Source organism: Schistocerca gregaria, chromosome 1, assembly GCF_023897955.1.
Source record: "Schistocerca gregaria isolate iqSchGreg1 chromosome 1, iqSchGreg1.2, whole genome shotgun sequence".
NCBI classification, from domain to species: Eukaryota; Metazoa; Arthropoda; class Insecta; order Orthoptera; family Acrididae; genus Schistocerca; species Schistocerca gregaria.
In genome coordinates this window covers 1,091,720,040-1,091,736,628 of record NC_064920.1, presented here as the reverse complement: position 1 = coordinate 1,091,736,628, position 16,589 = coordinate 1,091,720,040, and the positions used below count along the sequence as shown (strand labels likewise).

General features: G+C 39.1%; 1 protein-coding gene across 1 annotated transcript in view; it reads right to left on the bottom strand.

The window, feature by feature from the left end:
• Positions 1–16,589, bottom strand: part of LOC126290593 (serine/threonine-protein phosphatase 6 regulatory ankyrin repeat subunit B-like) — a 132,592-nt gene that overhangs the window by 23,405 nt on the left and 92,598 nt on the right. Inside the window, exon 10 of the mRNA XM_049984909.1 lies at positions 1,710–1,832. Within this exon, the coding sequence (XP_049840866.1) occupies positions 1,710–1,832 (123 nt within the window). The remainder of the gene's footprint in view (positions 1–1,709; positions 1,833–16,589) is intronic.

Genomic DNA, 16,589 nt, shown 5'->3' with positions numbered 1-16,589 from the left:
GGTTTGCCGATGACATTGTAATTCTGTCAGAGACAGCAAATGACTTAGAAGAGCAGCTGAACGGAATGGACAGTGTCTTGAAAGGAGGATATATGATGAACATCAAGAAAAGCCAAATGAGGACACTTAAAGTAGTAGATGAGTTTTGCTATTGGATATTTGGGAAGCAATGATGGTTGAAGTAGGGAGGATATAAAATGTAGACTAGGGGGCAATGGCAAGAAAAGTGTTTCTGGACAAGAGAAATTTCTTAACATCGAGTACAGATTTAAGAGCCAGGAAGTCCTTTCTGAAAGTATTTGTGTGGGCTGGAGCCATGTATGGAAGTGAAACATGAATGATAAACAGTTTAGACAAAAAGATAATAGAAGCTTTTGAAATGTGATGCTACAGAAGAATGCTGAAGATTAGATGGGTAGATCTAGTAACAAATGAGGAGGCACTGGGGAGAAAAGAAGTTTGTGGTACAACCAGACTAAAAGAAGGGATCATTTGGTAGGACAAGTTCTAAGGTATCAAGGGATCACCAATTTAGTACTGGAGGGAAGTACAGGTGGTAAAAATCATAGAGGAAGACCAAGAGATGAATATAGTAAGCAGGTTCAGATGGATGTAGGTTTCAGTAGTTATTCAGAGATGAAGAGGCTTGCACAGAATAGAGTAGCATGGAGAGCAGCATCCAAGCAGTCTTTGGACTGAAGACCACCTGAAGACCACAACAACAACAACAGAAACTGTAGGTTGCATCCCTGTGCAATGGTGCTCGACTTGGAGGTAAGCTGAATGGAATCCTGGTGGTGGATGAAATTTTCACTGCCGGCAAGACGAGTAGAGATGGTGGTGTAAAGTTTTGCTTTTTGAGAGGAGTAGGCTATGTGCTGGGTTTCATCCTCTCCCTTCAATTCACCCACATCACCACTAATGCAGCACTACACTGTAGAAACACTCGTCACAGTCATGGACATACAGCAGATACACACTTGAAACTTCATAACATATAGGAGGAAGGTAACAACAAATCACTTCCTAGGAGCTTGACATAAGCAGCAGTGTCCTCCAGATTGACTCATCCCACAGCACTTCAATAAAAAAATTGCTCAAATTATCTACAGAACATGTGAAATCAGTTTTTCTCTCAAATTTTTAAAATGGAACTCTTTTTCTATATTTTTTCAGTTGTAGTCACACACTAGAAATCTTTATATTTGTAGGAAATAGCAATAGTTTCAGCATTGTTGCATATTGTGGTGTTTAAGTCTTCAGCAGGTTAACACAAGCATTCTGGAGAGTAATTAGAACCCCCAACCATCACAACTTCAAAATTAAATTACAATCATGCTTTTATGCACACCATCTTAACAATTTACCTGAGTACAATTGTTTGACAGCATTGTGAGGGATAATACAAGCATATACATCAAAAATCTTCTGATCACACAGAACAATTAATACTGTTTGCAGTCAATAACAATCAATGTATTTATACGAATGACACAAACATGCTGGTATCTGAGAATGTGAAAGATAAATATTAATGGGATTTTTTAAAACAAGATTCAGTAAATTATTCAATATTTTTATATGAAAATTAAAGAACTGTAAATTGAATTGCCAGGTAAAAAAAAAAAAAAGAAAGAAAGAAAGAAAGAAAGAAAGAACCATGTAACCACTAGGTAGTCGTTTATTTTCCATAAGAATAGATAGTATACCTTATAATGCCCACAGGAAGAGTAGCAACTGTTACAGCTGTACACAGCTTGTTGCAGTGGTGTACAGCCATTATCATCTTTGAAATTTACGTCTGCTCCAGCATCCAGTAACAATTTGGTAGCCTGCATTAACATGAAATGTTACAAGTAGACATTAAAAACAAAATATGCTTGTGTGATTGGAATAAATGCAACAGAACAAACAATTCTCTCGCAGAGCACTGTGAAGTTAATAAAAATGGACATATCACATTTCAGTACTAGATAAATTAGGAAAGATATTACATACAAACAAACAATAGCTCAATATTATGAAAGAGTCCTAAATAACAGGTCATATTTATTTCAATATACGAAGTTTTTACATACGAGGGTCGGTCAAAAAGTAATGCCTCCCATTTTTTTTTCTACTTAAAAAAATTAAGTTAAGTGAAAAATTTGAATTTGGCGCCATTCCTCAAACCTTCTTCTGCAATCCACTGCAGTAGTAACTTTCTGTGTCAACAGGTGGCAGCACAGCAGAAGTTTGTAAGATGGCCGACATCGATGTTCGTTTGAGACAATGTTGTGTGATTGAATTCTTGAATGCAGAAGGTGAAACGCCCATACGCATTCATGAAAGACTGAAGAAGGTGTATGGTGTTGTGACAGTGGATGTCAGCACTGTTAGACGATGGGTTCGTCGTTGTAAGGAAGCTGAAGGGCAAACACCGTTGACTGACGAAAAGCGGAGCGGCAGGCCGGTGAGTGCAGTGACTCCACACAACATTCAGCAAGTTGATGACATCATTCGTGGTGACCGTCAGGTGACTGCAGATGAAGTGTGTCGCATTATTTCTCTTAGTAAAGGCAGTGTGATCACGATTATTAAACAATTGGGGTACTCAAAAGTTTGTGCACGGTGGGTTCCAAGAATGTTAACCGATCAGAATAAAGAGGCAAGGAAAACAATAGCCTCCCAACACTTGCAGCGCTTCCGTTTGGAGGGAGATGAGTTTCTGAAAAAAATTGTGACCGGGGACGAAACATGGGTGCATTTTTTTGAACCCGAATCAAAGAGGCAGTCAATGGAGTGGCGTCACACAAGCTCGCCGAGGAAGAAAAAATTCAAAACTGTGCGATCGGCAGGAAAAGTTATGGCAACAGTTTTCTGGGATACAGAGGGTGTGATTCTGGTTGATTTTTTGGAGCAGGGATGCACAATAAATTCTGTTCAATACGTCACAACCCTCAAAAAACTTAAAGCACGTCTTCAGCGAGTTCGCCCAACAAAATCAATGGCAGATGTTCTTCTTTTGCATGACAATGCAAGACCACACACCAGTCGTCACACCTCTGACGAGATTGTCAAAATTGGATGGGAAGTTTTGCCTCATCCCCCATACAGCCCTGACCTGGCACCATCAGACTTCCATCTGTTCGGGCCACTAAAAGAAGCTCATCGTGGGATTCATTTTGAAGATGAGGAGGCCGTCAGAACATCCGTGCGTCAATGGCTTAGGAAGCAGAGCTGTGATTTTTACCGTGCTGGGATACATGCCCTTGTTCAAAGATGGACCAAAACTGTAGAGATGGGCGGAGATTACATTGAAAAATGACAAAATGATCCTCAATGTTGTGGTTTTCAACCTATGTAATTGCATTTAAATTTCCTGACAATCAAACGTAGAAAAAAAAATAGGAGGCATTACTTTTTGACTGACCCTCGTATAACTGTAATTTCAAAACTAAAAGCTTAAACACTGCAAACTAAGAACAGAAACACAAAGTTGCTTTTTATCTGGATTCTGCTTGTGTACTACCGCACATTGTTATCATTAGCTCTTTCAGATGACAACACATTCATCTCATGTATAAATTCTTCTATGCCCAAATTAATAAAATACAGGTGGAAATATAATAAACACTTCTGCACAGAAAATGTAAATATTTTTATTCATATGTTAACAAAAGAAACCTGGGAAAATGTATTTTCAAAAACAACAACCTATGAGTCATACAACACTTTCTCTAGTACTTTCATGTCCATATTTGAGACGTGTTTTCCAAAAAAGCTTACAAAAATCAGTGTCATGCCAAGGAACAACAGACAGTGGATATCACCTGCTACCAGAGTATTAGTCAAACTCTAAAACATCTCAGTCAAATCAAAAAACACAATAAAGATCAACACTTCACAGACTATGTTAAGACATATAAGAACATTTGCAGAAAGGTGATTAAAAAGCTAACACCATGAACAACAACAAAGTAATTTTAGGTTCAGAAAACACATCAAAAGCAATATGGAGTGTAGTAAAAAAAAGAAATAAGCAAAAATATTAAAAGTTAAGAGAACCTTGTTTTCAAAAATGATCATAGCATGTTCCTTAGAAATCTTGTCCTAGCAAATTACATAAATGACTGCTTCATATATACTCCAGTCAGCCTGAATAAAAATTGGCTTAAGAATAGTGGAACCTCTGTTACAAGAGAACAAATTGTCAATTCAATATTTCTAAGCCCTATAAATAAATCTGAAGTTCTACGAATAATAAAAACATTGAAGAATAAAATTTCTTCAGTGACATATGAAGTTCTGGTTCAATCACAATAAAATGTGATAGTGCCATATCAGAATCACTCTCATACATCATAAATATATTATTATCAGAAGGAGTGTTCCCACAAAGATTAAAAATTTCAAAAATAAAACCACTGGAGAAAAAGAGCAACATATATTGTAGACCAACAGCTTTGTTGTCTATATTTTCAAAAGTAATAGAGACAGTCATTAAACATAGAATTACAAATTTCCATGAAAAATTCAATCTCTTGTCTGTAAACGAGCATGGTTTTTGCAAAGGATTGAGTACAGAATCAGATATTTCCTATTTCATTGAAAGTATCATAATGGGACTAGACACACACAACAGTACAACAGGAATAAATTTTGATTTGTGTAAGGCTTTTGATACTGGCCAACACAATATCTTACTGGATAAATTAGAAGCTATTGGTATACAAGGAATTATGAAAAAATGGTTCCAATCTTATCTCCATAATAAAAGACGGGTAGTAGAAATTACCTGAGCCAACTTTAAAAACCAAAGTATTGCTTACAGATCTGATTTTCAGACTGTACCAACAGAAGGACCACAGTTAATTTTAAATATTTCAAAAACTAATTACATCCATTACTGGAAAGCAGAGTCACAAAATGACCTGGACCTCAGAATACAAAATAAAGAAGTTAAGAGAGCAGCTATCACAAAATCTTTAAATGTTCATATAGATGAAAATTTAGATTCAAAAACCCATATTAGTAACATGTACAGTAGATACTATAGCAAAATTGTCTGCTTTGCTTACATTCACACAGCTATTATCTATGGCCTCACTTTCTAGGGTCAAACTATGACAAATCTGAAAACCATCTTCATATTACAAAAACAAGCTGTTAATATAATTACCAAAAGTTCACAGCCAACACCCTCCAAGCAGCTATTTTAACAACTAAATATTCTACCTTTAGATGCCCGACATACAAAAAAGGGTAATTAACATAAAAATGTGCACTCAAAGTTTCAAACGAACCCATATCTGCATTCGTATAATTCAAGAATGGTATCCAGATAGAAGGAGTAAACAAGGCTACTGCACAGAAACAAACAAATGTTCAAGGTACAAAATCGTCTAACAAACTTCCAGCACATATACAAAAATAAAAGACTTGTCTATTTATGGAAGCAGTATTCAAGATTTTAATGACCAGCTACTATTACAGTGTAAATGAATATCTTCAACAACCTAGTAGCAAGTAATTATATTCACGTATAATTTTGATACTAATGCCATACCCAATGCCAATAGCATTTTCAGTCAAATGTTTGCTATGATCTGAATTAGTATTTGAATAGAAGAGTTACAACTATTATGTGTTTTTATTTAAATCTCAATTACGTGTTCCATGAAAAGTTTCATTTATGTAATTAATCAAAGTTGTGTGTACAGTTTTAATGTAAGATTGTGTGGGGCACCAATTTTATGAAAAGGAAAGTTGCCACTCACCATATAGTGGAGATGCTGAGTCACAGATAGGATCAACAAAAAGTCTGTCACAAATAAAGCTTTCCAGCCAGTAAGGCCTTCGAAGAAAACACACACACACACACACACATACACACATGTGTGTGCAAATGCAACTCAACACACAACTGCAGTCTCAGGCAACTGAAACCACACTCAATGCTAAGTGTGTGTGTGTGTGTGTGTGTGTGTGTGTGTGTGTGTGTGTGCGCGCTCGCGCGTGTGTGTGTGAGTGAGTGTACCGCAATGCAAACCCAGAACCTTTCCTCTAGGTGGCCATGCTCTCAGTGAGTAAGCTACCCAGGCATGGTTGATCACCCACCCCGACTGTTTCAGTTTTGCTATTAACTCTCTCCTTCCTTCCAAACTTTGCAGAAGCTCTCCTGTATACTCTTCTAGAGTACCACACCTGGAAGAAAGGAGTAATATCCCAACAGACTGAGACTTATGTTTTTGTGGATGCTGTTAACTGGTTTTCACAAATGGGCTTACTTTAACATTCATGACATGCAGCTCATTCAGTTTTCTATAGTAACAACAAGGCAACTCTGGTTTTCAAAACAATGTAATTGGAAAGACTTGTAAGTGGAAAACATGGTGAATTGAGTTCCTTGACTAGTTTACCTCCCTTAGACTCAATGTTAGCTTGTTATCCATCTGAAACTCAAGAAATTTACACATGTTGTTTCAATTAATTTGTGATTATTAATGTCTATTTGTAGTACCCATAGATAATTTTTACTTCTTTGAAACTGCACAATATAAGTCTTGGAGAGAGTAAGAGTCTTAAAATGTTTGCTGCACATGACCTGTAGAACTGTTTACCTATGGTTGAGTTTGGGACCTTGATTAGTCTGTAACTTAATGAGTCTCAGGGGAAACCATTGGTGGGACCAAACGTAGCAAGCAGTAACATGCGCTTACAGTAGAAGACTGTGATTTAACAAATCTTAGGAGAATCCTGAGACTGAAGTGAAACATAACAGAGAGTTAAGTGGGTTTTGAGTTGAACAGAAAGCTAGAAGTTTGGAAATGGTCTGCTAAGCAGATATGGCCTGTGGAAAATGACAATATTAGCATGAGCGTTTGACTGCTTTTTACAGGCAGGGCGACTGTAGGTGGCTGCAGGACAGCCACAATGGACCATAGGTAGTACACAGCTGGCTAATAACAGATATAATACACACTTTAATAACATGAAACGAGGCTACGAAGACTGGTACAGTAAATGCAAAAGCATCAAATAAATCAATAGAGTGAAATACATTGTATAAAAAATTGTGAACTGCAACCATAAACAGATTTACAATTAAATAATTCATTCCACCTCAAAAGTTTACACTTTCCAAGTGACAAATAATTTTATGATATACAGTAAACCATACGGCCACTAGCAGCATCATCAAGACAAACGATGAATATTACACTGCTGCTATTAGATATTCTATAACATTAAGTTTCTGTGTCTAAGCATTCCAGACCAGATCATTCTCCACAGTTAAGCTGATAAAATGAAGCAGTGTGTAGTTGTAATTATTAGTGAAAATATTTATTAATCTATTATCAATATTGATTATAAAGTGGATCAAGGTGCACAAGAAGCACAAATGTGTTAATGTTAATGAGGTATGCAATTACAAATGATTCGAACTGTTGTCAACAGACATCTCATGACATACTATGTCAATTAGAATTTCTTTTCCATCTTTTCAGTTGTAGACTACCTAGTAAATGAATCATGGTCTATTTGCATAAATCTCGAAGTGTTGTACGACGCATGTAACTTGGTGAGGAGCTGTTCCATCTCTCACTGGCTGAAGTGACATAATAGTGGAAGATATAGGTGGTGCAAGAGGTGCTCTTGGGAGCAGAAAGAATGAAAGGAAGGGAGAACAGTTTGGGAAGTAGAGACTCTTGTTTTCTGCCATCAAAGAGTATGGCAGAGTGATGCGATTTTTATTGATGTAAGAAACACATCAGAACACTTGTCAGATCTTGGTTCTGAACATCTAAGAATTTAGGTGAAGAAAAGTTTGTACTGAGTGCACAATGTGGCTTGATCTTAATGGGGATTCTATCATCTTTCGTATCACATTAGATAGTTCAAGGGCAGTTGAGATATTTTAATAATTAAATTTATTTATGTGTAAACTGCATGTAGGACCACCATTCACTACGAGTTTGGGCCTTACTGAATAAACCACCTGCTCTTAAAAGTATAACTGCAGTGTTGCCTATGTTTATTACAAATGTTTCCCTGTTTCATTAATTTATAATTTGCACAACTTGTCTACTCTCAATTACTCAACTGCAGGATTACATTTTAATAAAATATTTAGCTACTATAGCAACAGGACATAATCCAGACAGTGTCCAGCTCACCCTTGGACATTTATGAGGCAAGCTTTACTCAGAGGCGAGCATTTGCACCTCTGTCTCAGTAAGGCAGGGCAGTAACATCACAAGCCCTCTTATCATCATAAAAATATTAGTTTTTGAACTGTCCTCTAAATTCATTTGAACGTTATTTATGTATGTTAATGACAGAAGAGGACAAAGTGCGGAACTGTATGAGTCATTACATTCTTTCCTCTGATTTGTGTTAAGTTATACACCTGTGTTGCAGTTTGTCAGTGTGGCCCATTTTCAGTTTAAATTAGATTAGACATTGCACAGGGCCATAATGAGAAGATTCTCAATGGTGTGTGAAAACTGTCAGAATATATCATATAATATATATTTAGAAAAGAACTTAAATGCTAATACTCCTTCCACAGGTCATCAGATCATACTAGGGGCTGTGTTACAATGGTAAGATTCTGTCCATTCACGAGGGATGCCACTGATATCATAATGAAGAAGCTCCTGAAGTACTATGTTACAGTCAACTCAATCAAAGGTCTTGCTAAGATCAGAACAATACCAACAATATAGCTCTCTTGTCTCATCTGTCAGAACTTCTTTTGTAAGATGGCCCAACTGCAAGCAGTTAGTAAGTTATGCTGGAAATTTGAATCAGTATTCTACTATGGCCACTTTTTCCAAAGGAATGTTTCAGAAGGTTGGAATGTCTGAAATAGATCTGTAATTAGAAAGGTGTCACTATGATGTACTAGTATCTATCACTGAACTGCCCAATGTGTATTTATCATTGCATGGAAACTAGTGAAGTACATAAAAGTAAAACTTTTAGACAGTCTGCCTATGGAAGTAAAATATCTGACAGACAGCAGCAATGATTTCAAATAAAGATTTTATTTCCTAGACAACTTTTATAGTTTGTTAAATACAAAAAATAAATGATAATATAGTTGACTGGTTAGTAATTAATTCCACAAAAAATTAATGTTATGATGTAGATTGTAGAATGTGTCATTTGACCTGAATATTCATGTCCTCATAAAGAGTCTGCACCACTCTCATGTCTCACAAACTTTTTATTTTGTTTGTCAGAAACTTACTCCATTCTCAGTGAAGTCCAGTAGTGTGTGTCGAATTGTGAAGGGAACAATGCATCTTGTTTACAAAGTTGAGTCCATCAAAATCCCTTGCCGGCCGCGGTGGTCTCACGGTTCTAGGCGCGCAGTCCGGAACCGGGCGACTACTACGGTCGCAGGTTCGAATCTTGCCTCGGGCATGGATGTGTGTGATGTCCTTAGGTTAGTTAGGTTTAAGTAGTTCTAAGTTCTAGGGGAATAATGACCACAGCAGTTGAGTCCCATAGTGCTCAGAGCCATTTGAACCTTTTTTTTTTTTTTCAAAATCCCCTGAAACATGGCAAGGGAACACCTCCAATGAACCCCAGATCAATGGCATCAAGCTCTCTAAGCTGACGAGAGCAGGTTTTGTCTGACACATAATGGTGGTCAAAAAAAGTGTGAAGGTGGGTGAATACCACTGATTGTATCAGGCATGCAGTATCACACAGTCAACCGGGAGGTTAGTCAGTCATGTTGTGTACTCTATACTAATCACATGTTACATCCCTCTCATTGCTACCAAGGGTAATTTGAGGTCTGTGAATTATTGGCATGGGAATTTTCAACATACTGTCCAGCCTGAAAAACAGCAAATTGAGATTTACCAATCTGTTATGTTTTCTGCTCACAAGAATAATTAATTCTTTAGCTTTTTTGTGATGTACATATACATAATACAGGTGCACATGTAATATACTATCACTACAGGAATACTAAGGACCATTATTTATGCAAAATCTCATTTAAACTTACAGCGCATTTGTTTACAGTTATGTTCATGATTACAGTAATGCAATTACTTTTTTCAAAAATCCTTAATAATTAGAAGATATAGTTAATCAGAGTTCCACCAATATCAGGTAATGGATTAACTCTGTGATCTAATCAGCAGCTCAGGAAGTATTGTTACGTTTCACTCAAAAGCCGGAATTTCCAACTTTTTGAGAATGTATTCACAATTATCTAAAAGTAATTAAGTTATGAAACTCCAGGTAGGAATATCAACAATGTAGGAAAGACAAGGTTGATACTTATCATAAAGAAGACATGTCAAGTTGCAGATAGGCACAATTAAAAGACACCTACATAAAGCTTTCGACCACAGCTTTCATCAGTAAAAGAGACACACATGATTCACTCATGCACACCTCATGCACACATGACCACGAACTCCAGCATTCCAGCCCTAGATGCTGGAGTTGGTGGTTGCGTGTGCATGAGGCATTCTTGCTTGTGTGTGAATGATGTGTGTCTCTCTTTTACTGATAATTTGTGTGGCTGAAACCTTTATGTAAGCATCTTTTAATTTTGACTGTGTGCAACTTGACGTGTCTTCTTTATAGTAAGTAGCAATATGTCTTTTCCTACATTGTTAAGTTATGAAATAAGTGATACAAAAAGCTCAGACACGCCAAATTTCAATCACCTATTTTGATTTAATGACTGCAATATTCTGAACTTTTGCTGCAGTATTTTTTTCCAAATCAAACAACATATCCCACTAATTATTTCAGTCAGTAATGAAGATTTTGAATAATTTAGAATCAAAAATATTTATTTCAATGTGGATGCCTAACTTGTAAACACAGGATTCCAAAAATAGCATAACTAATGTTCCATGCACTTTTGTGAATTACTAACCTGAAACATTTTTCATAAACCAGACAACAGTAGAGTCCTAGAATCCATCTTACCTACCCAAATTTCAAAGCGCAGTATAACTTCTGAATTCACATTATGTTGTTAAACCTGTCTTTAATTAATCATCCTCCTAGAAAAAGCAGCCGTTCACAACCAGTCAAACTACAATCAACATCTCTATGCCAGACTGCATTAGCATCAGTGATATGCCATCATACATGTAACATCTAAGTGTCAGGTCATGTTAGGAATAACCCACTAAATTACAGGTTCATATCATTAACATCAATTTGCTGCAGCATTTTGAAACATATATTGTTTTTTAACATTATGAATTACCTCGAAGAGAATGGTCTGTTGACATATAGTCAACATGAGTTTAGGAAACATTGCCCTTGTGAAACATAACTAGCTCTTTAAACACATGAAGCACAGAGTGTTATTGACAATAGATTTCAAATTGATTCCATATTTCTAGATCTCCAAAAGGCTTTTGACACTGTTCGACACAAGTGGCTTGAAGTGAAATTGTGTGCTTATGGAATATCATCTAGTTATGCGACTGGATTCATCTGTCAGAGAGGTCACAGGTCATTGTAACTGATGGAAAGTCACCGAGCAAAACATAAGTGATTTCTGGTGTTCCCCATGGTAGTGTTATAGTTGCTCTGCTGTTCGTCATCTACATAAATGATTTAAGAGCCACTCTGAGCAGCCGTCTTAGGTTGTTTGCAGATGATGCTGTCATTTTTCGTCTAGTAAACTCATAAGATCACAACAAATTGCAAAACAATTCAGAAAAGATATTCGAATGCTGCTTAAATTGGCAACTGACCATAAATAATGAAAAGTGTGAGGTCAGCCACATGATAGCTACCAGGAATCCATTAAACTTTGTTTATGTAATAAATCAGTCAAATCTGAAGGTCACAAATTCAACTAAACACTTAGGAATTACAATTACAAACAATTTAAATTGGGAAGAACACATAGAAAATGTTTTGGGGAAGGTGTTTTGCTGGCAGAACACTTACAAAATGTAACAGATCTATTAAAGAGACTGCCTACACTATGCTTGTCCATCGTCTTCTGGTGTACTGCTGCACAGTCCGGAATCCTTACCAGATAGGATTAACAGAGTACTTCGAGAAAGTTCAATGAAGAGCAGCATGTTTCTTACTATGGCAAAATAGGGGAGAGTGTCACTGACAATCATTTATTTGCTCCTGATGTGCAGGCTGCCATGCAAAGCATGTTGATAAAGCAGGCCGATACTACCCTTGCTTTAGCAGACCGATATGTTCCCACAGAACATGCCTGTCATACAGGGCAGCCTATGCACCAGGATCTAGAAAAAATACGTTTTTGCCCACATTTCTGCTTGCATTGGAGCTAAAAGGTTATAAGCCCCACAGTGCTGATACTCATGAGGCCTGCTGTTTATGTGCCAAATTTGGTTGAAATTGATCCAGGGGTTTGAGAGGAGACTGCGGGGACACATACATACTCTCTGCTTTATATATTATAAAACAGATTCTATAAAGTGACACTTTTTTTGTTTTTTTATTTAGTTTGTATTTTAATGTTGATCAGTGTCTTTCTATGTGGCCTACATCTATTCACTCTGTAAAATGAGTGGTTTATCTAATATAGCATGTTACTAGCAAATATAGAATCCGTACAACTATTTTTCCAAAATATCCTTTGTTTTTCCTTCCACCACGTGTTTGTGTAAGATCATGGCTGCAACATATCATACTATGAGCCCATGTCCAATTTAACTGTAACACCAAATATTACGAGTATTATCATATTTTATGTGACTTTCAGCTTTTTTCAGGAAAGTAATCATACAGGAGACTGATGATAAATGCAGAAATGCAGCCAACACTCACTCTAGACCATTTTGTTCATTCTGTGCCCAGAGATTATTGTTCATGTAATTAAGTAACGTTAGAGAATATGCAAATCATACAGACAAGTGCATGGCATGGATGCTTTCCTATAAAGAGTACTCCATTCCACTAAGAATTCAAATAATCTGTACCCTGTGAAATTCACATATATAGGACTAAATAATTATTACAACAATCTGAATCATTTCCTTCTGGCATTCAGTAATCTGTTTTATATTGCAATTGTGAAGTTTAACTGTTGCCACCATATAGGTAACAGGTGGGTATTAACATGAGCCTGCCAGAAAATGGGTGTAAAAGAACTTGTGAATAATACTATCTGAAGTTCATTTATTAGATTTTGAAGATGGCCACTGGCTTTCAATAGTAAAGTTATTTTTTTAGGTTATAAACCTCAGTCTTTCACTGCCCACTCCCTTTCAACCCAAGCCACACACATATTTGCAGTTATGCAGATGATGCAAAACCCACTGTGCCCGTAGGTGTGTGGCATCTCTGGTGCAGAGTGACTTTTGCTTCTTTGGACCACTTAGTTCTTGTTTTCACTTTCAGCATGTGACTTGTTCTACTGCCATGTTTGTAATGTGTCAGTGATTAATAAATGCATATTCGATACTGTGTGTGTGTGTGTGTTATCTCCAACCAATCCTATGTGATAACCACAGTGGTGACCCCGACAACGTCATCATCTCATCGCAATTTACTTTGTGCTTGTTGTTGCCATTTATGAATTTCGTGTGCCAGCCAACATTGTTTCCGCAACAATGGATCTACCAGCGTCTTTCAGTGCAAGTGTAACGGACCCCGTTAACTATGTTTGTGACCATGAGTGGACAACTATACCTACTTTGAATTTGGTTAAAAGTGAACAATTATTTATGCCTGGCTACGCCAGAGGCCACCTAAACTTACCGAGGGCCACAGGGCCACCACCTAGTGTGGCAACACAACAGCCACAACATGACAGTACACACTGCCTAACGGCTATGTGGATGACCTTCCAGTTAAAGACATTGTGGTTTATCCTTCATGTACACCATTACCTATGGGATGGCTTGACTTGCCGCCAAAGTTCCAGAACTGTGAATCGAACTTTACTATGCACAGGGGTAGCACATTCTAATTTACATAGTGTCATAGCAGCAGAGCCCCCACACACCGTTACGGCGATGCTTGTTGCCTTGACCATGCCAGTTTCCAAGACCACCTTCTCCCCACTTTCATATTGGTGCCAGCCATTCCACCCATGCCGGTTACTGCATCAGCTCCCCCATGGCTTCAACGCAACTGCCTTCCATCCACTGTCGCATCAGCTTTGGCAATTACAACAGCACTGCGTTCTCCATTGGGCTTGCAGACTGGATGCACTGTGCCCACTTTAATATGCCTGCTCTCTCCACACTGTGTGCTGCATGTGGCCACCACCCCACACAGACCTTAAGCAACGTATTCACCACTACCACACTTCTGGCATTGAAGGCGTCTTGCTCTGACTACAACAATCTCCATCTGCCGATGCTGCCTCAACAAGCGTTACCAGCCAGGTTCCCTAAGCTACCTGCATTGCAAAAAGGCAATCCAAAAACTTGGTTCGCCTTAGTGGGCCACCTCCTGGACATCCATGGCATTTCCAAAGATGGAGCCCATTTTGTCTGCCTGATGAGCCATCTCCACACACATATGGACTTCATCAGTGACTTGCTGCTCCCACCGCCCCCTTCAAACAAATATATGATGGCCAAATCAGTGCTTATTGAGCACCTTTCCTGCCCGCCAGCGGAGGTTATCCACCACATTATTTACAAGGACCATCTCGACGACCATACCCCTTCATAGCTTTGGCGGCACCTACATGCATTCATCGACGATCAAGCTTTACCTGATGCTGCACTTTTGACGTTGTGGAGGGTCAAAATGTCTTTGGATCTGCAACTTCATCTATTGTCCCACATTGCCAACCCACCAACACCGCCTGTCACGAACGACCTCTCCACCATACTCAGTTGGCATACCTGCACCTCTGGTTCTGTGCCCTGCTGGCAGAGGCCAGCACACTTGCCTCAGTTGTCAGTCAGAAGCTGCCTACAGGAAGTACTGCCAGCGGGCTCCCGACAGCTGCCGACCTTGCCTGAGCAGCAACCCGATCGGATACTGGGACCAACACAGTCAGCTGCGGCCCTCACCCGCATCTCACCGCCCTACCAACTGGCCCTCCCACTGTGCTGGTTCCCAACTACTTAAAGGGATGCCACCTGCAATTGCCATGCACCTTGCGCCTACCCAAACGAGACCGACGAGTGGCACGTTTAGGCGTCATGTCCCAGCACGTTCCGTCACTGCACCTAACGTCCAACGCTGCACCACTCGCTTCAGCGGCACAACGCCTCTATGACACAGACATGTCAACAGGCATCCGCTTTCTCATTGGCACTGGCACTGACATTATGTAACCCCAGCTAAGCATGTTGCCGACCCACTATCACCTTCAACCCTTACCTTGATCGCCACCATTCATTCTCCTATTGCAGTTCATGGCTCCATCAAGATGTCACTTCACCTATCACCGGTTCACACTTACCCTTGAACCTTCCATGTTGCCGATGTGGATGAACCTGTGATTGGGTTGGATTTTCTACAGCATTATGAACCTTCACCAGACCTGCAGGCCGCTGCACTGCGCCATGCATCTGGCTCTACAGTTCCGTGCTCACACAAGTTCAGGACAACTTTGCTCTCTGCCTCCTCAGATATGCTTTCCACATGTGCATCCCTGGTCAAGCACATTACTACATGGCTCCCTGACCTGTCAGTCGTGTGTTTACAAACTGATGAACTCCACAGCCAGAACAATGGCATATGCACCTGCATCACCTCTACCGCAGCTGAATTGTCACATGCACAGCGTACCATACATCGCTTATCTGCAGATCCACAACAAGGTGGTCTGTCACAACCCTCTACAGCATCTTCTCACTAATCTGCTCCTGTGTTGAGCATTCCACCACTTTCTATTGTTTTCTCACTGAAGCAGACAAATCTACAAGACAAATCTGCATGCTCCGTTCCTACATTATGACTTCCATCGCCAACTTCAGACTACGCCACCCCGGTTCACCAAGGTTAGTAAACCGATGTTGCCTGTGGAGAGCTTCTTGACTCCTATTGCCAACTCTCCTACGCGAGTACCAGCCATCAGTAACGGCACTTGTCAAAGGATTCATCCCCCCAACAGCCCACCTGTTTATTATAAACCCAGGCGACTTAACGCTTCCAAACTTCTGTGCGCAAAGGAGATCATTGTGGATTTGTTAGCTTTGGGTGTCCTCCACCCCTCCGATAGCAAATGGTCTTCACCTATCCATCTTGTTCCCAAAAAGGACGTCACTTTACATATGTGCAGGGACAACAGGTCCCTTAATGCTCATGCCATTATTGATAACTACATATTCTCACATATCCAGGATTTCACGGAATTACTCCATGGTTCAAACTTTTTCTCCACTTTAGATTGTTCCAAGGCATATCATCAGACACTATGCATCCACCAGATATTCCGAAGACGGCCATCATCACACCCTTCAGCCTATTTGAGTACGGTTACATGCCTTATGGATTGAAAAATGCTGCGCAGTCATGGCAGCGGTTCATTGATTCCAATTTGCTCCCTCTACCATTTGCTTATGCTTACTTAGATGATATACTGATCTTTTCCTCCTCCGCTGAGCAACATCAAGTTCACAAATATGCACTCCATTCGGCCCTCACTGCCAATAGTG